This window comes from Diabrotica virgifera, chromosome 6, assembly GCF_917563875.1.
Source record: "Diabrotica virgifera virgifera chromosome 6, PGI_DIABVI_V3a".
NCBI classification, from domain to species: Eukaryota; Metazoa; Arthropoda; class Insecta; order Coleoptera; family Chrysomelidae; genus Diabrotica; species Diabrotica virgifera.
In genome coordinates, this window is record NC_065448.1 from 107,427,396 (window position 1) to 107,451,482 (window position 24,087).

The 24,087-nt window shown below is 33.3% G+C and overlaps 1 protein-coding gene across 1 annotated transcript in view; it reads right to left on the reverse strand.

The window, feature by feature from the left end:
• Positions 1-2,182: 2,182 nt before the first annotated feature.
• LOC126886149 (uncharacterized) overlaps positions 2,183-24,087 on the reverse strand; it is a 58,858-nt gene continuing 36,953 nt past the window's right edge. The window contains exon 3 of the mRNA XM_050652998.1: positions 2,183-2,269. Within this exon, the coding sequence (XP_050508955.1) occupies positions 2,183-2,269 (87 nt within the window). The remainder of the gene's footprint in view (positions 2,270-24,087) is intronic.

A 24,087-nucleotide genomic window follows, 5' to 3' on the forward strand; every position in this document is an offset into this window, starting at 1 on the left:
GATAACAATACAAAAACACACATAACACAAAAAACAGTGATTATAAATAAAAATAAATTACACTACACGTACTTCATAAGGCTGTCTTTAAATTCCTGAATGGAATAAAAACATCCATTTACCAGTAATCTTTTAAGTTTTTTCTGAAACAGAGTTGTTGAGTTTGAGCTCTTTAATTGTTCTGGTAGCATATTATATAACGAGATACCTGAGTATAAAGGTGATTTTTTTGAAAAATTGTGGTATATTTTATTCAAAATAAAATTGTCTTCATGAAGAGAAGTATCCGTACTTACTCAAATGTGGTCTCGAGGTAAACAAATTACAAAAAACTCGAAGATGTACCACAAGGTTAATTTATTATGTGTTAAAAAACATAAAAGGACGCGTTTCGGCTTTACACAAGCCATCATCAGCTTAAATACAGGACAAAAAACAACGGACTGACCAGAAAAACAGGAAGGAGGAAGAATCAGCTAGTTTACATTATAAAATATATAGATGTACACATTTCTTCATTAATAATTAGCTATTAATAGCATTTTGTTATTATTGTATTGTAAAATCCTGAAGAACTTCCGCATGTAGAGGAACCATCATGTGAGCCTGACACCTGACCGGCTCACATGGTGGTTCCTCTACATGCGGAAGTTCTTGAGGATTTTACAATACAATAATAACAAAATGCTATTAATAGCTAATTATTAATGAAGAAATGTGTACATCTATATATTTTATAATGTAAACTAGCTGATTCTTCCTCCTTCCTGTTTTTCTGGTCAGTCCGTTGTTTTTTGTCCTGTATTTAAGCTGATGATGGCTTGTGTAAAGCCGAAACGCGTCCTTTTATATGTTTTTTAACAAATAATAAATTAACCTTGTGGTACATCTTCGAGTTTTTTGTAATTGGTTTAAAATTGTCTTTATGCCTGGTATTGTATGAATGTAGATCCGAAAATTTCAACAAATTATATCTCTTCTTAAACACATATGAAACTAATTTATAGATGTAAATAGATGGGACTGTTAAGATTTTAAAACGTCTAAAAGTATCTCGACATGAAGTTCGGAATAGTAAGTCGAATATTAGTCGAATCAGCCGTTTTTGAAGAACAAAAACTCGCTGAACATCGCTCGATTGGCCCCATACTATTACATTATATGAAATACCGGAATATGCATAAGAGTAATAAATGGATAATAATGTATTCCTATCCTATGTAATGTATTTACATTATAAGCATACCTAATACCCTCTAATACTCTATGTACTATTAGTACAGGTACTAGGTATTATAGGTACCTATTCGACTATTCCATTTTAACTGCGCGTCAAGCGAAGGGCGCCAGGGCATTGATTGCACACGGGCGCTACATGGGCTAGAGCCGCCTCTGAGAAGGTGTTGACTGCATCTCAGAAAATATAACTCCTGTTTGTGTGCCTTTTTCCTTATTTGGTTTTGTCCTCCCACCTTTAAGTGTACGTTTTATATTCAAGTTTCTAAGACCGTACACTGTTACTAATTGTGGCCCCTTCTCCATAAGTGGTCTTCAATTTTCTACTATTTAATTACTTATGATAAGTTAATTACCTCTAACTCCATGTTAAGGATGCCAACTCACTTTTAAATTGCACTAAAACAGTAAACTAATACTTGTTTTTTTAAAGAAACGTATATAAAATATCTCATTCCTATCATCTCATTAAAAACTATCTATCCAAAGAATGCTTAGTGATATTTTCTGTTCGCTTGCGACTTACGTAAAATATACGATGTAACATTTTTAAAACAAGTTTTACAAGAAATACGAATATAGAAATACCATAAACACCTACAGAAGTCATTTCGATACACGCAGTTAATTGAAAGTGCAGTTTTATTAATTGAATTTACTTCTGATACGGAAGACTGGATTTTTATATAAATAGACCAGGGCATGTATCACTAAAAACACCACAATAAATCGATCTTTAAGTACAGCACCTTTTGCAACTTTTTGTATTGTGTTCAGGATGATATCAAAAGAAAAGTTTACTACGTATACAAAAATGAGTGGAAATACATAATTATTGTTTTTGAAGGTACATACAATGCATCCAAAAGTGCATTAACATGTCAAAATAAGCATGTTAAGAGCCACATTTTGTTACTCAGGGGGTTTTTGGTGTTGCTGAACACGACTACGCCCTCAGAACCGACCTCTGGAGCACATGGTCCCCATTGTCACTGCTAAGGCACGTCATCTCTGGAGTTTCGAGGGTTTTCAGCTTTAAACATTGATATAGATAGGTTATTGGGAAGGTTTTTAGGGTTGCTAAAAATGAATAAGTACATTAAATACGCCATCAGAACCGACACCCCGAGCACCTGGTGTCTAGGGTCACTTCATCTTCTGGAACTTCAGAAATATCAAGATCACTGCTAAGGCATGTTACCTTCTGGAGTTTGGAGGGTTTTCGGGCACCAGATGCACCAGGTGTCAGTTCTGACGGCATAATCTTGTTTAGCAACCCCAAAAGCCCCCGAGTAATCCGTTTGCATCAATTTAGTGCCGAAAATACTCGAAACTTCAGATGACGTGATTTAGCAGTGAACCTGGGCACCAGGTGTTCCGGTAATCGGTTCCGATAGCGTATTAGTCTTCAGCGACCTGAAGGTGTCCAAGGTGTTATGTAACAGAGACCTAAAATTGGCATTGAGGATCCGCCTTCTTCGTTGCTATGTGTTATCGGTCTTACTTTATGGTCTCGAGCCCTGGACTGTGAATAAAATCGATCTAAATCGCCTTGAGGCTTTCGAAATGTGGTGCTATAGAAGAATTTTAAAAGTTTCCTGGGTGGAGAAGATCCGAAACTCCACAATACTGGAACGTCTCAGCAAGACTACTGAGATCATAAAAAGCATCAAGCAGAGAAAACGGGAGTATTTCGGACATGTAATGAGAGGTCCCAAATATAGGTTGCTACAAAATATCATGCAAGGAAAAATAGCAGGCAAACGCAGTCCAGGACGAAGAAGAACCTCATGGTTGAAGAACTTGCGAGATTGGTATGGTGTTGATACAAGCATGCTTTTTAGTGTGGCAGTGAATAAAATTAATCTATGATGGTAACCAACGTTCTGAAGGGACGTGGTACATGAAGAAGAAGAATACCTCAAAAACCCCCGAATAACAAAAGCTGGCCCTTAATGCACTTATTTTAATTTCCACCCATTTTTTAGAGGAAACTTTTTTCCTGACATCATCCTATACACAACGCAAAAAACTACAAATCTCTCGGTGCTGTATTTAAAAATCGATTTATTTTGTGATAAATGCACTGGTCTAAACAGGAAAGTAATTCAAGAAAATGTGAGATAAAATTAATAGGGGAATTATGTTTACCTGAAAAGTTACAATTATTATTCATCATTGGATCGAAGCTTTTCATTTTTTAATTCATGTTGTGTACGCTTCTCAAAACAACTTACATGTTGTGTAAGCTTGTACAGGTAGCATAGCGGGGCTAAGATATCATTTTATTCGCGAAATGACATTTATAACTTTTCAGTCGCATATTCTTTCAATTGTTAACATCGCATATTATTAATTTTGAGATAATTTTTTGTTCGTGCTTAAAATCTCAAGACGTGTTTTAGACGTAGATACTCAAATTTGTAACTTACAGATTTTGTTTTTAAGTACTAGTTACTTATGTTAAAGTTTATTGATTTTTTTTATTTAATTATGTTTATTTACAATCTAGATCATTAAAAGAGTATTAAGTAAATTTGTTCCATGTTTTTGGGCATGAAGAAGAGACTTCTAATGATGTCTCATCTGATTCTATTTATGTTTAAGTTTTAAAATAGGTGCAGAGGCCAGGTTCTCTCTAGTCTCCTTGTGGCAGGGCCATTATGGAATAATTCCCTTACTAATTCATTATCATCGTGAATGGTACGCTCATTTTGTGATTCCGTAGCTCGATGGATTTCTTCTTTGATCTTAAAACTTTAGACTGAATTCTTTGGATGATATTCAGTGATGTTGACTTTGCACAGCCCCAGAGGTGTAGTCCGTAGTACCAAATAGGTGTAAGTATTGCTTTGTACAGAAGAATTTTGTTTTGGATATTGAGTTTTGATCTGCGTCCAAGGAGCCAATACATTTGCCGAAATTTCAAGTCAAGTTGTCTTCTTTTGGTCTGGATATGTTTCTTCTAAGTAAGACGTTGGTCAAAATGGAGGCCAAGGTAAAGCGTCTGTTACTGTTGGTATTCGTTCATTTTCCATTCTTACAGGTGGGCATGTGTTGTGGCGGTTGTTAAACGTTATTTGAGATGATTGTGTTTTGTTTACTTTTGTTCGCCATTTTGTGTACCATTCACTGAGTATGTCCAGATGGCGTTGCAGGTCTTGTGAGGCTTGTATGTGATCTTCATTTACAGCTAGTATTGCTACGTCATCAGCAAAGGAAGCGATCGTAGTATTATGAGACTCTGGTTTATCGGCTGTGCAGAGTGAGAATAGTTTATTGTGAAAAAAAAACAGGTCCTTTCAAATCGGTAAGGTCTGTATAGCACAACGCATGTACGATGCTTTAGGAACTGTCGAATCAAAATTAAGATAAAATAATTAAGAAAAGTGAAATACCAAAAAACGATTACCGCAAAACTCTCTTGTGAACCAAAATGAACGATATGTGGGAAGGTCGAAAATTACAAAGAGGTATAGCAACGCGTGTATGATGCTTAAAGCCAGCCACTCACGGCAATGCGACATCGTACAATTTTTTTGAATTCGACTAATTGACAAAAATTTTGATCGTGTGTGACCGTGCCTCTAGCAAGAATGTTACAATTTTACCACAGAGAGACTGGCCTATCTGCTGCAGTACTGCAGAATTCGTATCAACGACGATTTTGTCGAACGACACCGGAGTACCGTGAGTGGCCGGCTTTAGGAATTATCGAATCAAAGTTTACACTACGAGATGCAAAGTTGCCTAACCCACAACCCACAATTTTACTAAAACGCTTTTATTACATTAAAGTTATCCATTAGTTAAAGTATTTTTAGGTATTTCAGGTATTTTTTCAGCATCTGCATTAATTTTACATGCTGTCAGGGCTTATTTTGCCAATAGGCCCGTGAGCCACCTGCCTCGGGCCCGCATTTAAATGGGCCCGGAAAGATCCCCAAAAAAATGGTTTTATTGCAATAACACAATGAATTATCAAAATTATTTCATTTTACGAACATGAAATGATAAATGATGACTCCAATGTTTATTTTCAAGCGACTTCATCTGTCACAAGTACATCTCCGTTATCTCCTATAGAAAACGACAATGTCAATAACTCTTTTCCTGGCGCTATAGGGGATTGGCCAAAACATTTTAATTTGGATTCATAACAATATCTTATAAATAATCGACCGAATCAATATACATATTGATAAAATTAGCGAATGTGTTATGAATGCATTACACAACTGGATAATAATAAAACCACACATTTGCAAAGTGCAATTTTTTATAAAATGAAAGCATTGGTTAATAACTAAGTAGATACCTCACCTTTAGGTAAAACCGAATTCAGTGTTAAACTCCGCCCACTTTGCCCCTCAAGTCTAAGTACTAACTGGCTGGACGGTGGCGACATTTATTGAAATTTTTGCCAAGATTGAAAAATAAATTTGAGTTGCTTGGCTGGCGTAATAGACAACGATATAAGGGTAGTATTCAGCATTTTAACAAATAATTTTAACGCGATTGTAATCTCTATTTTGGAATTCCGATTTTACTTCAGATAAAACGCTAAAAATTGATTAATAAAAATAGTGAAGAGGTTTCTTAAAAATTATTTAAATATTAATACACTACAAAAAAACAACAAAATAGAAAATACATAATAAAATTAGCAGTGATAATTCACATGTAAATTATTTTTTGCAATTTGTAAAAGAATGATATTTTCAGAACTAATGCGAAATAAATTATTTGAAGTTGATATACAGAATTTCTTTCCAGATCTAACCCATTCACCCCAGGTAAAATATTGCAAAACCTCCGAATTTTAAAGAATCCATTGGATTGGCATGAAATTTGGTATACATATATCTTGATAAAATGACAGGGAATTTCCAACATATAAATTGTTGAGGGCCATCTGCCTAGGAACAATAGGTAAAAGCTGATAAACGGACAGGATTAGAAAGTTTAAAACATCACTAATTAGATCATACTTCAAAACAAAGTAGATAAGTATATTTAAATGTTAATTCTTTTCAAACTAAGATAGTAAAATTAAAATTTTAGGAAAAAAAGATATTTATTATTTCTTGTTCTCAAGAAGTACTTTCATTATTGACAATATCGAAACATTTTATTATTAAAAGTCGAGAACAATTAAAAGCCACCTTCATATTTATATGAAAGTGCTTTAAAAATGAAGGTGTATTACTCTTGAGAAGAATTAATATTTTTTAACAAACTTGGTATACGACTCATAATATTTGACATCTGATTCTTTCATTTTGAGTTTTAGGACATGCAAGTTTTTATCAATAATACATTTTTCCCTAAACTGAATAAAAAAGTTTCCATATGATTCCAAGATTTTAAGACATACTGATATTGTTTTCCTGCTATTATAAAATACTTGTTAATATCTACTGTATATATATATATATATATATATATATATATATATATATTTATATATATATATATATATATATATATATATATATATATATATATATATATATATATATATATCTATATTGTTATATTTCTATTTGATCTGAAAATTAAATTTTAATAATTATAAGCAGAATTCAATTTAATATAAAATATTTTCAATTTTCTCAACCACGGGCATATAAATTTAGAACAACCTGTATACAACAAATTGTTATATTTAATTTTAAGAAGTGATTAAACGAAACTCGGGACAATGCGACTAGAATAAACAAAGTGAATGGCGCGTACCATTATCGTTGTTCGCGGAAGGTTCGATCATTAGCCTATGCTAAATAAGACTCAATTGAAATAGACAATAGGTCATTATCGTTGTTCGCGGAAGGTTCGATCATTAGCCTATGCTAAATAAGACTCAGTTGAAGTAGATAATAGGTCATTAAATTTTGTAAATAGTAGAAAGTAATTTTAGAATGGGAATTAACTATTTTCTTTGAAATCCATTAAGCATATTTAGAAAGATTAAAAATTGGTTTTGAGGAAGACTGCGAATGAGAGTTGGTGGTGGAAGTTTGATTTGTGAATCTGGAAGGGATATTTAGAAAGTAGGGGAATGAATGAAAAGATAGAGCAGAATGTTTTGAGCTGTCGAGAAGTGAAGTCCAGTAGTAGACGGTAGTGTACGGAGAGTGAGAAAGCCGGTGTAGTTCCGTGAGTGTGGAGTATCTATCGTGGAACGAGAGGTAGGCCAGGTTGAGAGTAAAAGAACCTCCTTGAGCCAAGAGTGTCCCGGTAGCTGATTGCAGTTTCGAAAAAGGTAGAATACAGCATCACGATAGAAGTAGGAACGAGAGCTATACGAGCTAGTTTTCAAAGGAGAACATTACTGAAAGCCAGGACGAGGTTTTGATCGCAGCCAAGGATAGCAGGAAACGGGTCTTGTGTGAAGACATTCTCAGTTCACCAGAAAAAGGTCAGTCTCATTTGTTTGGACATGAATGTATGGGTTTTTTCGTATTAAATACCACATTATAAATTGAAGAACATAATAAATAATATCAGAAAAGCTTCATCAAACTTAAAAAGAATTGTTGCTAATAAATCCTAATAGTTAAATGTTAATAAAAACTTTCAATTGGAAACCAAAAGGAAATAAGATTCCCATTTGTAAATGTTATGTTTAAGAATAATAAGATCTAGCAAATATTAAGCAGTGATTGCCATTTAAATAAAATAAACAATATTTTGATTATAATTGTAACCCATATATGTGTATTATTTTACTCTTTTCTTTCCTATCCCGATTAGGAACCATTGAGAAATACTTAGAAGCCACGAGAGTAAGTAATTAATTTTATAATTCGCCCTGAGATTGAAAACATATTGATATGTGATCTGGTAAATTAATGAGATTATGATTAATGCATTGATTAAATTAAATGACCTATAAGAATATTATCTCATATCAATAATCAAGATCACATCAACTGGCGCCCAACGTGGGGCATTGTAAAGTATTTCTAGTGGCAAATTTGAAGGATAGAAAGAGTAAAGCCGGTATTTGAAAATTTAGATGCCTGTGGTAAAAAGTGAGATACTTGCATTTGATAACATAAAATTTTAGATCTCTTTAGGTACAAATTTTACATAACTGATTTAATATTTTATTTTTACGATATTTACATTTGATATATTTATTGACAATTTATAATATTTGGGTGAGAAAAAGTCGTCTTGGTAACATACTAGTAAAATTTCATATTTGGCGGGGACAGTACTTCTTGCAAACAAATGTCTGTGACAAGAAGCCAAAGCAAAGACAACAAAAAACAAAAAGAACATTCAAATCAAGAGAATAATTCAGACCAAGAAGATATTTTAGACACAACAATCATGGAAACAGGAATAGATAAACTATTACAACTGATGCAACTCCAGTCACAAAAACTGGATGACAATCAAAGAGAAACAAAACAAGCAATGGATGAAGCAAAAAGGACAATGGATAAAAATCAAGAAGAAACATCAAAGAAAATGGATAAATTGGATCAAAAAATGGATGAAACACAACAAAAAATGGATGAAACACAACAAAAATTGGATCAAAAAATGGATGAAACACAACAAAAAATGAAACAAGCAATAGAAGAGAACAACAAGAAAATGGAGGAACGCATAGGAAAGTATGAAAAGGAAGTAAAAGGATGTTTGACAACAATAAAAAACGAGATGAAAGAACAAGAAATGAAAATTCAAAATAAAATAAAAGAGATAACGAATTGCCAGAAAAAAGAAATGGAAAGTTTCGAAAACAAGTTGCAAAACGCTATTCAAGCAGACATAGAAGAAGTGGAAAGAAAGATTGCGGAAATCAATACTCAACAAAATGTCGGAGAAAGAAGAGAAATGGTTATACATAGCACAGATGACGTGAAGATAAGGTTTGGCGGGGACGTAAGAAGATTACACCCAGTGCCGTTCATAAATAGCCTGAAAAAGAAAATACAGCACATCGGAAATTTCGAAACAGCAAAAGAAACTATCAGAAACCATCTCAAATATGAAGCAAGCCTATGGTTCGATTGCAAAGAAGAAGAATTTGACAGTTGGCAAGAATTTGAACAAAAATTTTTGAATTATTTCTGGGGAAAAGTCCAACAATTGGAAATTAACAAGGAATTGCAAAATGGGAAATACAATGATAGGATGGGTATATCAGAAAGGACATATGCATTACAAATTTACTATAACGCAAAACATTTACAATATAATTACTCATCGGAACAATTAGTCGAACTGATTGCAAGACATTTCGAAGAAACGCTGGAAGACCATATCACATTGCAAAACTACAAAGACATAGATAGTTTATGCCAATTCCTACAAATAAGAGAATCACGTTTAAGAGAAAGAAAATCAAGAAGGTCGCGAGAAGATTACAGGCCCCGAGAAACACAGGATTACAGAGATAGAAATCAAAATAGGAGGGACTATACAAGACGAGAATTTAATCCCAGAAGGGAAAACGAAAATAGAGACAACGGAAGAGGAAATTATGAACAAAGAAATAGGCAATGGAATGAGGACAGAAATCGAGAATACCAGAATAGAAACACCACACTCGCAAATCAAGAAAACAGAAATAATGGTAGACAAAATGAACAGGGATATCGAGAAAACCGAAACAGATCCGACAGACCAAGAGAAAATAGAAGAGAAGTAAATAATACCCAGACAGATGAATATGACGGAGAGAGACATTATGACGAAAATATAAACAACGATGAGCAACCGGCGTTTTTTCACGACGGCGCTCACTAAAAACCAAAAATCAAACAGGAATCTTTTGTAACCCCAAGGAGTTTATTAAATTGGCAAGAAACAACGAAAAGAAAAATGGAGTTAATTTAAAATTTGTGGATGGATTTATCAACGAGAAACCAATTAAAATTATGATAGACACTGGATCTGAAATAACATTGGTCAACAGAAAACTAATAGAAGAAGTTAACTTAACAAATTTAATTTACAAAATACCTAGGGTAAATTTAGTGGGCGCAAACAAACGGACATTGGCAACTATAAATGAAGGCATACGAGTAATGGTACGACTGGGTAAGAAGATGTATGCACTACAATGTGTAATAATGCCAAACATGTCACATGACATGATAGTAGGAGTTGACGAATTGGCAGAAAAACATGTAGTGATAGATTTTAAAAATAATACGATGAATCTAACAGAAGAAAAAGAAGAAGAACAGGACAAGGAACAGGAGAAACAAAATACGGACGAATCAGGTAAAGAACAAACAGTGGAAATGAATTTGGCAACGAAGCAAGGACAAAGAAGAAAAGGGAGAAAAAGTCAGAAAAAGACAAAAAAAATGAAACCTGTGGCTCCTCAAAAGAAGAGTTGAGCCCAGAAGAAGAAAAATTGAGAGTATCAAAGGCAAAAGAAAACTGGGATTCCTCAAAAGAAGAGATGAGCTCAGGAGAAGAAGAAATAAAGCTAACAAATGAAAGCGAAAAAGATATGATCGAAACAGTGGCATTTGAAGAGAAGGCATATGAAAACGAGGATGCAGAATACACGGTAAAAGTATGTGAAAAATCTGAGGAAAAAGACAGAAGATTGATATGGGAAAAAGGGAAAGACAACATAATAGCCGACACTCTAACACAGGATGAGGACACTGAAAATAAGGAAACAATTACTCTACAGGTGGGGCTAATTAGAGTAATACAAGAAGAAGGGGTATAAGACGTAGATTAAAGTAAGGAAATATACAGGGAGTTGGTTTTGCCTCGAGAAAATTTATTTAAAAATGCAGATAAATTTTATCGAATACAAGGCGGGGATTTGTTATATTTCTATTTGATCTGAAAATTAAATTTTAATAATTATAAGCAGAATTCAATTTAATATAAAATATTTTCAATTTTCTCAACCACGGGCATATAAATTTAGAACAACCTGTATGCAACAAATTGTTATATTTAATTTTAAGAAGTGATTAAACGAAACTCGGGACAATGCGACTAGAATAAACAAAGTGAATGGCGCGTACCATTATCGTTGTTCGCGGAAGGTTCGATCATTAGCCTATGCTAAATAAGACTCAGTTGAAATAGACAATAGGTCATTATCGTTGTTCGCGGAAGGTTCGATCATTAGCCTATGCTAAATAAGACTCAGTTGAAGTAGATAATAGGTCATTAAATTTTGTAAATAGTAGAAAGTAATTTTAGAATGGGAATTAACTATTTTCTTTGAAATCCATTAAGCATATTTAGAAACATTAAAAATTGGTTTTGAGGAAGACTGCGAATGAGAGTTGGTGGTGGAAGTTTGATTTGTGAATCTGGAAGGGATATTTAGAAAGTAGGGGAATGAATGAAAAGATAGAGCAGAATGTTTTGAGCTGTCGAGAAGTGAAGTCCAGTAGTAGACGGTAGTGTACGGAGAGTGAGAAAGCCGGTGTAGTTCCGTGAGTGTGGAGTATCTATCGTGGAACGAGAGGTAGGCCAGGTTGAGAGTAAAAGAACCTCCTTGAGCCAAGAGTGTCCCGGTAGCTGATTGCAGTTTCGAAAAAGGTAGAATACAGCATCACGACAGAAGTAGGAACGAGAGCTATACGAGCTAGTTTTCAAAGGAGAACATTACTGAAAGCCAGGACGAGGTTTTGATCGCAGCCAAGGATAGCAGGAAACGGGTCTTGTGTGAAGACATTCTCAGTTCACCAGAAAAAGGTCAGTCTCATTTGTTTGGACATGAATGTGTGGGTTTTTTCGTATTAAATACCACATTATAAATTGAAGAACAAAATAAATAATATCAGAAAATCTTCATCAAACTTAAAAAGAATTGTTGCTAATAAATCCTAATAGTTAAATGTTAATAAAAACTTTCAATTGGAAACCAAAAGGAAATAAGATTCCCATTTGTAAATGTTATGTTTAAGAATAATAAGATCTAGCAAATATTAAGCAGTGATTGCCATTTAAATAAAATAAACAATATTTTGATTATAATTGTAACCCATATATGTGTATTATTTTACTCTTTCTTTCCTATCCCGATTAGGAACCATTGAGAAATACTTAGAAGCCACGAGAGTACGTAATTAATTTTATAATTCGCCCTGAGATTGAAAACATATTGATATGTGATCTGGTAAATTAATTAGATTATGATTAATGCATTGATTAAATTAAATGACATATAAGAATATTATCTCATATCAATAATCAAGATCACATCAATATATATATATATATATATATATATATATATATATATACAGTCGAACCCGCTTATTGGAATAGGCGTCGTGCCAAGAAAAAGTATTCCTATAACAGGGATATTCTAATAACCGATCTTATAAGCCTAGTAAAAACGTTTTGGGACCTCAAATTTCTATTCCTTAAAACCGGGATATTCCTTTAACCGGTATTCTAATAAGCGGGTTCGACTGTATATATATATATATATATATATATATACATCCCGCTATCATTATGTCATCTTTTCATGTTGCAGTCATTTGGCATCACCAAGAAATACTATCATTTTCGAATTTTAATTCGTGTATGTTTGTTGAGCGCATTTTTTAACGCCCTGTATCGTTCTCAGTTTTCTAAAATTTTAATTTTAAAAATTTAAATTATATACAAAAATTTTTACACTTCATAACCATTTTGACTTCCACCACATAAAAATGTGTATTTCCCATCATTTTGCCGCTTTTCGACGTTGCCACGAGTTAAAAATACCGATCTTTTGAGGACAGGTAGAAAAGGTCTATTGTAAACTTAGAGGATGGAATATTTTGTTAAAATATTCCATCCTCTCAGATTATAAACTACATAAAAGGTAGGTTCTTTACCTGTTCAGCTGGATTACCAAGCAAGGGTCTAAATATTTTACGAGTTGAATTGTGTTTATTTGATTTCATCTGTTAAATTAAAATTTCTCATACCGACTTAAAATATTTGTTTGAAAAATTCATTTTATATTTTTGTTTAATTTACTTAGGGTTTTTGGTCAGAATTTTGAAGAAACGCTTGGTTTGACATAAAATTTGGGACACGTACCTATAGCTAATATGTTAAAGAAAAAAAGTGATATTGTGCCGATATGTGCTTTTGATCTGGAGGTGAGTTTCGTCGGTTATAGGGTATGAAAACAAATACGTTCAAATAAGTCCGGAATTGGATAAACTGACTAATTCTAAGCAACTTCTATTTTATAGCGTTTTTCACTACTAAGTCAATACTTTTAGAGATATTTGCGAGTGAATATGTTCATTTTTCAACAAAAAAAAACGTTTTTATACGGTTTTTCGCAAATAACTCAAAAAGTAGGTACTTTATTGAAAAAAAATTAGCAAATAGTAAATATAGCTTATAAAAAAGTGAAAAAATGGTATATGTGTCAGGTCTGTAGACCCAGTAGAAGCAGAGTTATTGCTAAGCTTTGTTTTAAAACCAAGAGGAGTAGGTAAACTAAATGGCAGATTGACACCCAAGAAAGTCACTAGAAATATCATCAGATAAATCTTCTTTTTTGGTTGATCATATCGGCCTTTGACGGTAATCTTGACTAAAAATCTAAAAATAAAAGGAAGAACGCAGAAAATACAAAAATTGCTGATAAAATAAATAAACTGACCTATGAAATGACAATAGTGTCAAAATTTGATATGAGTAAAATTGCCTGAGGTTGTACCAATTACAAACAAGGTGTACGGCGCGGGAAATTTGAATGACTCCTCTTGTTTAAAAACAGACTATAGTGAAAAATAAGCTCTTATATCTCAAATTCCAAATCGAATATTTTAACGTGAAATAAAAAAAATGAAACACTTTTCTGGGAAAACTTATTACAACTTTCTTAAAATGTTTAAGAAAAGGTTTATTTTTTTTTTAAGTTTCCAGCAGCAAGAGTAAGCAGGTTACGCTCAAAATACAGTTGTTCCTTTTTTTTTGGTTAAAAATATTCTAAAAACTCCCTCTAATTAACAGCCCAAATGGAATTAATCGTTACCACTTCACAAGTAACTTTATGTATTGTTTGTGTTTGTAAGTTTCATCAGTTCAAAGTGCTTATTTGTGGAAAAATTTGGTTTTAAAGTAAATTTTTTTAAATCTTTAATTTTGAAAAAAAGACTTTTGTCAAAATAACTTAAAAATTATTAGTGATACCAAATATCTTAAAGAGTAAAACATGTAGGTGTTGCTTTTTTAAATATTTGGAATTTTTTGATTTTCTGGAAGACAAAAATTGGTTAAGATATGGCTGTTCAAAATTTGCATATACATACTCGTGACTAGTGATTCGTTCGAGGCCTTTCAACAAAACCCCTTTCAAAAATAAGCATTTTGAACCAATGCAACTTACAGATCATATACAGGGTTTCCCCGAAAATAGTGCGTTCCTTAAAGGTATAGATAGAAAGCACAATGTAGAGCAAAAAAGTCTTATAACATTTTATTCTAAATTCAGCCGTTTGACCAAAAAACGAAAATACATTTTGATATGCAAATTGATACTCAATTAGTAAATAAACAAGGGGTCCCATTAGATTAAATTTCACAGTCACAGGTTCTTCTACGCCATGTTGCCAGGTCATATAAATTTATGAAAATAAAAATTTACTCTTATGGAGAACAACGTAATTTTTGTTGAAACGGTTAACTTTAGGAAAAAATGTTACAACACCTTTTTGTTCTAAATTGTGTATTATATCCACACCTTAAAGGAACGCACTATTTTCGGAGACACCCTGTATAAACAATACATTTATCTAAAGTAACGTGTGAAGCGGTAACAATTAATTTTCATGACTTTCTTTTGCCAAAAAAAAGGGAACGATTTTATTTTCAGCGTAACTTGCTTACTTTTCACGCTAGAAACTGTTTTAAAAACACCAAAAAAAATTTTTTTTAAACACTTTAAAAGAGTTATGATGAGTGTTTCCCGAAAAGTGCTTTATTTTTTTGGTTATTTTACGTTGAAATATTCGATTTGGTATTTGACGAATAAGAACCTATTTTTCATTAGCTGCAACCCTGCTTCTACTGGGTCTACAGACCTTATACTGACACCTCTTTTTCATAAGCTATATTATTGCTAGGAATATTTTCTTCGATAAAATATGTACATACTTACTTTTTGAGTTATTTGCGAAAATCCGTCCAAAACGTGTTTTTCTATGAAAAATAAACATATTCACTCGCACATACCTCGAAAAGTATTGACCTAAAACTTTTATAGAACAAAATTTGCTTAGAATTAGAATTAGTCAGTTTATCCACTTCCGGACTTATTTTGCACGTATGTTTTTTCACCTCCAAGAAGGGGTGAAAGTCACATCCAGGACAAGAGAACATATCGGCATAATCTCACTTCACTTTTTTCTTTGGCATTTTAGCTACGTGTGTGCCAAATTTTATGTCAATCCAAGCGGTTCTTTAAAATCTGGAGGTTTTGCGATATTTTATCGTGAGTGAATGGAATAATAATTATTACAACGGCAATTATTGCCGTTGTCACTTTTAGATAAGAAGTCATTATCACAATGATATAGTCAGGTTAACTGAATTGTATAATTATTGTTTTTATCATTAAATGTGAAAACCTAGAATTATCCATGTCTGTCCGTCAATAAACACAACTCGTCTATTAGTAGGACAGAAAGAATGACAAATAAGGTGTCAAATGAAAGCCTATAACCAAAATATGATATTACATGTGAGAAGTTTGACCTCGGACTGCCTGTTCCAGAGTTGCAACCGAAAGTACTGTTTTAAATTCGTCGAAATAGTACAAACTATTGGTCAACACGACTAAGAAAGACCAGAACAAATACATACTTCCGGTTTCATGCCTGTCTGTTCGTCCATATCTGTAGGTGAACAAAATTCATCCGTCATATCAGCTGACAAAAAGTTACACGAAGGGTTCAAATATCGACTGCCGGTTCAACTTCCGGTCACTTTTTGTGAAAAATTAGAACTTACGATGTCAATTGCTTGTTACAATTTTTTTTATAAGTGTTCTACTCTATCTATTCTGACTTTTCATTAACTTACTTAGATCACATATAATTTAATACAGTTTTGATGTCAGGGTCTTCAAAATTTATGTGGTGAGTTCCGGTATGTGATGAATGAAAAACGACTCCATAAGCAGAAGAAAAAAGTGTTCTCAAGACCTAAGACAATACCTCGACTCACAAGAGCGTTGTGACAGTAGCAAAAATTCGAGTTGGGGTTCTAATTACTTTCTCATGCGGCTTACTCTCCTGACTTGGCCCCCTCCGATTATTAAGTGTTCCCAAATCTGAAGAAATGATGGGCGAGTCACAAAGTTTCACAAAAAAGCGAATATTTCGCGAAATGAACGTCAGATCGAAAAACTAAAAAATGCGTGTTCAATATTTTTCAAAAGTCTATCGAATGATACCAAAAACGAACCCCCACGGAAAGGGGTGAGGAGTAAATTAAAAATTTTAAATACGAACCCTGCGATATTTCGCGAAATGAACATCAGAGTGCCAGTGTGTGCTTTTTTTCTGGGGATGAGTACCACCCCCTTCTCGAGTGTGAAAAAATATAGGTCCAAATAAGTCCGTAAGTGGATAAACTAATTAAATTCCTTGTAACTTTTGTTTTTAGATGGTTTTTCGCAAATAAATCAAAAAGTAAGTATTTGATCGAAAAACTATTCCTAGCAAATATAAAGCTTATAAAACAGTAAAAAAAATGATGTATGTATGAAGTCTGGACACACAATAAAAACAGAGTTGGAGCTAATCAAAAGTTGGTTCTTATTCGTCAAATTCCAAATCGACTAGTTCAACGTAAAATGTCCAAAAAATAACGCACTTTTCGGGGAAAACCCGCCACAAATTTTTTAAAGAGTTTAAAAAAAGTTTTATTTTTGTTATATAAAAAGTATCTATTCTATCACCATCAGCATCAAAAGTAGACCGGGCAGTATCGTCGCCCCCGCTAGCGAAATTATTCCGATTCGATTTTTTTGCACAAACTTACTCAAAAAGAGGTCCTTATAACATATCCAAAGGGTGCCGGGCGGTGCATTGGTCGAAAAATTGTTTAAAAAATTTTTTTGAAACAAATTCACAAAAACAATTTTTTCATTTCGAACAATTTTTTTTAGATAACTTGTGTCATTCTGGGCAAAAAAGGTGTCTTGCCATTTTTGTTTAAAATTGATTGTTGTCGAGTTATATGCGATTAAAAATTTGAAAAATGCGAAAATGGCCATTTTTAAGTCTTAATAACTCGATTAAAAGTTATTATTATGAAATTAAAAAGTGAGCAGATCAAGTTTCAAACCCTTGCTTCAAGGTCCTTAAGAGATTTTTGTCATTATTTTATTACAAAGCTGTTATTTTTAATTATTAATAATTAGCGCTATAGTCCCGGATTTATCGTCGCCCCTGTTAGTGAAATTATTCCGATTCGATTTTTTTGCACAAACTTACTCAAAAAGAGGTCCTTATAACATATTCACAAGGTGCCTTGATCGAAAAATTGTTTAAACAATTTTTTAAACAAATCCACAAAAATAATTTTTTCACTTTGAACAATTTTTTTTAGATAATTTTGGTCATTCTGAACAAAAAAGGTCTCTTGTCAATTTTCTCTAAAATTGATTGTTGTCGAGTTATACGCGATTTAAAACCTGAAAAATGCGAAAATGGCCATATAACTCGACAAAAATCAATTTTAGAGAAAAATCTCAAGATACCTTTTTTGCTCAGAATAACCCAACTTATCTAAAAAATCGTTCGTAATGAAAAAATTATTTTTGTGAATTTGTTTAAAAAATTGTTTAAGGTGATACAGTAGCGATCAACAGGTAGCCAAAACGCGTTCCAAGATTGCGGCTGTAATTTTGAATATTTTTTCAAGATATTTGGCACACGTATCCGTAATATAATAAAGAATGGCGGTACAGATCCCAATTTGAAAAATATATTAGGTAATATTTGTATAAAATTATTCTGTAATTAAATACAATATTAAAAAAACGAGCCTGTACCGCCATTAAGAAGAACAAAAAAATACACTTTCTTCAAATAAACTTTTTTAATCCGATGCCTAGATTTTGTGTCATTTTGGAACTACTAAAATGTTTTATTTCATTAGTCCAAAACAAAATTTAAATTTTTTAATTCGACAAAATATTTCCACGCACAGGCTGTGGTCTGTATTAATTCGAGAACCAAGAGAGACAGCTCATTAACCGCCTTTCATTTTTTCTTAGAAAATAAACGATCTCTACACAAAGTACTTATAGGATAATACGCCGCCGTTATGAAATGATTGTAGGATGTTAAAATGACGAAGGATGTTTTACCCGGAAATCCGAATTTTATATACTTTTGTTATATTTAATACCCTAATAGCACACGACGTCCTTTGGACGTCCAAAATAGGTCAATTTTTGTCCTAACGTCCATGGACCATAAACGGACGTCCTTTGGACGTCCGACGCTGGACGTACTTCGGGTGTACTAAATATGTACGTCCTTTGGACGTCCGGCGTTGGACGTCCGGCGTTGGACGTCCTTCAGGTGGACTAAATATGTACGTCCTTTGGACGTCCGGCGTTGGACGTCCTTCGGGTGGACTAAATATGTACGTCCTTCGGACGTCCGGTGTTGGACGTCCTTCGGGTGGAATAAATATGAACGTCCTTTGGACGTCCGTACTCGGACGAAATACGGACCTTTTCCAATCGTCCATATTGGACATATTCTACCAATAAGGGGATTAAACAGCAAAATTAATTAATAAAATATTAACTTAATTATGTTAATAAAATAGTTTAAATGGAAAAGATTATAAATCATATTTAATTCAAAACTGTATATGTAGTTTAATATCTAATACATGTTTTTGTTTTTATGTAAAGTGTGAAAATCTGATCGGTAAATTATTCGTTATGTCCACTCTACATCAACAATAAATTGAACAAGAAATTGACTAAGTTATTCAAGGCCAAATTTGACGAGTACAAAATGTATGATTTGTAAAAGAAAATGAAGGAATTTGATGAAATAGAACAATTGGATATGTTTTATTTTGTCAAATTTCTTTATTTTCTGTTTATTCACGGCAAAATTGGAAGTAGAATTGTATTTTGTATAAGCCAAATTTGACCTTGAATAACTTGTCGTCAATTTCTTGTTCAATTATTGTTGATGTAAAGTGGACTTTATAATGTTTTATTATTCCCGTTACCAAGATGATAGAAGTTTGGTGGTTAATTCTAATAAGCAAAAATATAATTTTTGTCAATGTATCCTTACTACAGATGAATATTGAGAGCATCTTTTTGAAGTTGAGCGTACGTGTGCCCAAAATAGGTCCAGTTTTAGTCCTAATGCGGATGGACTATAAATGAACGTCCTTCGGACGTCCGACGTTGGACGTACTTACGTGTTGAATAAATATGAACGTCCTTTGGACGTCCATTGGACGTCCGTGCTCGGACGTCCGTTGGACATTGACATCGATCCGTGAGCGTCATCTGCAAAGAAGAAAATCACAAGCCAGGACAACCAATCCAAATAGTGAGTGTTTCAAACTTTTGTGTTGTGTTGTCAAAAGTTTATTTAATTATTTATGTTTTTCCTTACATACTTACATATTTTTTCAAGCTTTTTGGTATATTTTTCATATTTTTTACTATATTTCGATAAAAAAATTCTTCGCAGTTTTATCCTAATCAACATCATCATCATTCTATCCAAAAAGGCAAATGGCCAAAATCGCAATTTTATCATAATATGATATGTATATTTGCATTTTACCACATTTTTTCGATGTTTTGAAACATTTTTGTATATCTTTTGTGTATCTATCTATATTTTGTATATCACCCCTCCTCGGGGTGAAACTCACCCCCCAAATTCACATACTAATTTGTAAGTACACATACTTTGTAAGTATGGAATAAAGGTTGCTTAATATTAATCAGTTTATCGAAGTCCGGACTTATTTTGAACGTTTTTCACCCCAGAGAAAGAGTGAAACTCACCCCAGGGCAATAGCACACATTGGCACAATATCACTTTTTTTCTTTGGCATGTTAGCTATGCGTATGCCAAATTTCATATCAATCCTTTAAAATTTACAGCAAAAACCATCAAAGAATGTAGTAATACTTGTTTTCATGAAGTCGGTGATAGAGTTTGACAAATCTTTATGGTTGTTAAATATCTTTTAATTTGTGTATTCGATTTTTAAAGGTAGGTACTATATACGTCCATTTGGCACAATAAAAAATAACCTTCGACCGGTACATATTGCTTGTATCGATGCTCGGTGCATTGTTCAGTCATAAATTTTACCTGTCCCTATAGCGTCGGCCGTCGGGTCCTATTGTAAATTATTATAATAATAGTCCGTCTCGGTATTTTATTATTTCTGTCATAAGTATCTCTGTGGAAATGCAAATGCTGCTTGTAACATCCCAAAAACCAGCTCTACTATTAATTGTACTCGTATAAATAAGTGTATAATATGTACCTACCTACTTATTTATTGTATTCATTTATAGACCTGGATCCCGCGTAATAAAAAAGTTGATTAACAGCAAGCTGAAAATTTGTTAATAGCTTCACGGTGTCTAGTCGGACAAACTTTGATGTACGGGAATACTGGAACCGGGGAAGTTTTAATTGTGGAACAGGTTAAAAACTTGGAACATCAGACTACCGAAAACGTTCCATGTATTTTGTCGGACAGAACTTCCAATTGATTTGTTACCATTTCATTAAACTCTTATGCAAAAATCAGACTGCGTACCAGTCTACTTTTATTCTCTTAATATTTTTACTTAAAAAAAGTGTACTACAATCATCTCGCTAAACTTAATATAACTGTTTTCGAGATAAACCCATTTTAAATCTGCGATATAACATAATTTTTTGCATAATATTGTAGTTAAATCCGAAAAATCAACTTAAAACCATAATAATAATTGTGCCAATTCTCATTTATGTCATTTATATTTTTGGAGATTTTTATGGTTTATAAGTTATTTTTCGAGTTTAGCGAGACGAATGTAGTATATATTTTTTAAGTAATAATATTAAGAGAATAAAAGTTTTGATTCGAAAAGTATATGTAATGTAGAGTTCCCTCAGCGATGTGATATAATATTATTACAGTATAGCTCCCCGTGCATGACAAGCTTATGGAGGTAGCCCATATAGCCTAGGCTATAATATTATTAAAAAAATCACTTAGATGGGACAATGGCTTTAGGAAATTCGAGACATCAAAAATGGCCCATTTTTAAGGTGGTGCGTTAATTTCTTGGAGAAATGTAACTATAATTTAATGTAAATAATCTAATATCCAATAATTGTAAATTAATATAAGATGTAATATAAGTTCCTTAAAAAATATATTTTTTATTTCCCACAATACATTCTCCACAGGTATAAATATCGTCTCTAGACGTCCACCGAACGTCCTCCCAGGACGTTAGATGGATGATCGGCAGCAATACATTGGACCAAACTGGGACGTCCTATGAAGGTCCAATTGACGTCCACCGAACGTCCCTTCGGACGTTAGGTGGACCTCCATTGGGCGTTTGGCAACGTGGAATTTGGACCAAAATTGGACGTCCTGTTACGGTCCAATTCACGTCCCCTAAGACGTCCGATTAAGATCCAATTTACTCCGATTAAGGTCCAATTTACGTCCAATTAAGGTCCCATTTACGTCCGATTAAGGTCCAATTTACGTCCGATTAAAGTCCAATTTACGTCCGATTAAGGTTCAATTTACGTCCGATTAAGGTCCAATTTACGTCCGATTAAGGTTCAATTTACGTCCGATTAAGGTCCAATTTACGTCCGATTAGGGTCCAATTTACGTCCCCTAGGACGTCCGATTAAGGTCCAATTTACGTCCGATTAAGATCCAATATATGTCCCCTCGGACATTAGATGGACGTCCAATGGACGTTCGGTAGCGCGACATTTGGACCAAAATAGGACGTATAAAGGACGTTCCTCGGACGAAAACGGACGTCCAATGGACGTCCCTAAAGTCCGTGAAGGACGTCCATTGGACGTCCTTGTGCTATTAGGGTAGGTACCTACCTATAATTCTGGTGATTTTTTAAATCCTCTATTGTTAAGAGAATTTACACCTTTAGCCAAAGTTTTACGATTTTCTAACGGAAATTAACAAGTTATTTTAAATACGCACCAATTATCGATGTTGAAAGGAGTTTTTCAAGTTATAAAAATATTTTGTCTGATCAAAGAATATGTTTCCTCGTAAAGAATTTGGAAAAACACATTGTAGTGAATTATAATCGAAGATATATTTATAGTGATATTGTTGTTTTATTTTAAATAGGTAACTATTGGTAGCAGTTTTTGTAAAAACTGTGAATAAATTGCATATATAAAAAATGATTTTATTTGAAAAAAATAAATAAGATTACTAAATAAGACAGAAAATTTGTGGTTTCCCGAAATGCGCATTTTTTGAATTTTTGTGCATATCTTGCGCATATTTCGTAATTTTTTACCGCATATATATGCGAATATTTCATCAAAATTGATCGCATATAAATCCGCTCCCTAGTCATTGTATTCTGTTGGCTGATTCCAATGATTTGAGCCGCCGTACGACACGTTGGGACCAATGGGAGTGAAGATACGTAACTAATACCTATCAAGAGGTTTACTCAAACTTCTTTTCTGTACTTATACCTACCACTCGGTATAAGTACAAAAAAGAAGTTTGTGTAAACCTTTGCACAACTGTGTAAATACTAAAGAAAAATCTAAAATATTAAAAAAAAATAGTGGAATCCGTTAATCTGTTCTCGAAAAAATTAGCTATGAAAATGAGCATAATTTTCTATATCCCTAACTTTTGACGAGCAGTTTAGCTTAAATGGGGAAAAGCGGTAAGCTTAGACCAAACACCAGTAGGAGGCATTCAATTAATTGAGGAAAAAAATTAAATGGATAACAATATTCATTTCAGTTATAGAAAAGGCATTGCCCCGCTAGAATGGTTGAAATCACAAGTAACAATTAATAGTCCTACAAAAAAGACAGGCGCTTGAAAGTGATAAGCCCATTGAACAATAAGCCTGCGAACTGCCTTTTAAACACATTCTTAAAAATAATCCATAACACAATTAAAAAAAGGTTTGTTAAGAAATTCTTTTATAGACTTCAGAAATTCAACAACTTCTCCTGATTATGTTTAAAAAACGTACGGAATGCACTAAATGAAAAAAAGAAGAAAAAGATTTATCATACCGTTATACTCTAATATATTCTTACGTTGAATATTTGATGCTTCCCTGTAGAGTATAAAACGGACAGTTGTGTTTTTCCCGTGAGCTGCCTTGTTTAGTCTTCTTTGCCGTTCTATTCGTTAAATCCTATCCTCTCAAGTCACAGCGTCAGAAAGCAGTGGGTATATGCAGTGAACGGGAGGCCTATGTCGAGCAGTGAACGTTGGGGCCCTTTCGCGTTTATCATATGTAGAGAAGTCGCTTGTCAAAAACTGGACGTATGTAATCGTATTCTATTTGTTAAATAATCTCACCTAATATGTCATACCATGTGTGTTAATCCATTTTATTTCTACAATTTTAAAGTGTTATTACATGCCGTCATTTTCATTTGTCTACACCATCTTATTCTGCCAGTTAAATCCCATCATTTCAGACGCTGTACGTCACGATTGAACCAATAGAACCGTAGATACAAGACTAAGGCCCTTTTGACATGATGCTGTAATTGATTTTCATACGTCATTGTATTATATTAGTCAAATCCAGTTATTTTAGGTGCTGTACGCCACGGTTGGACCAAT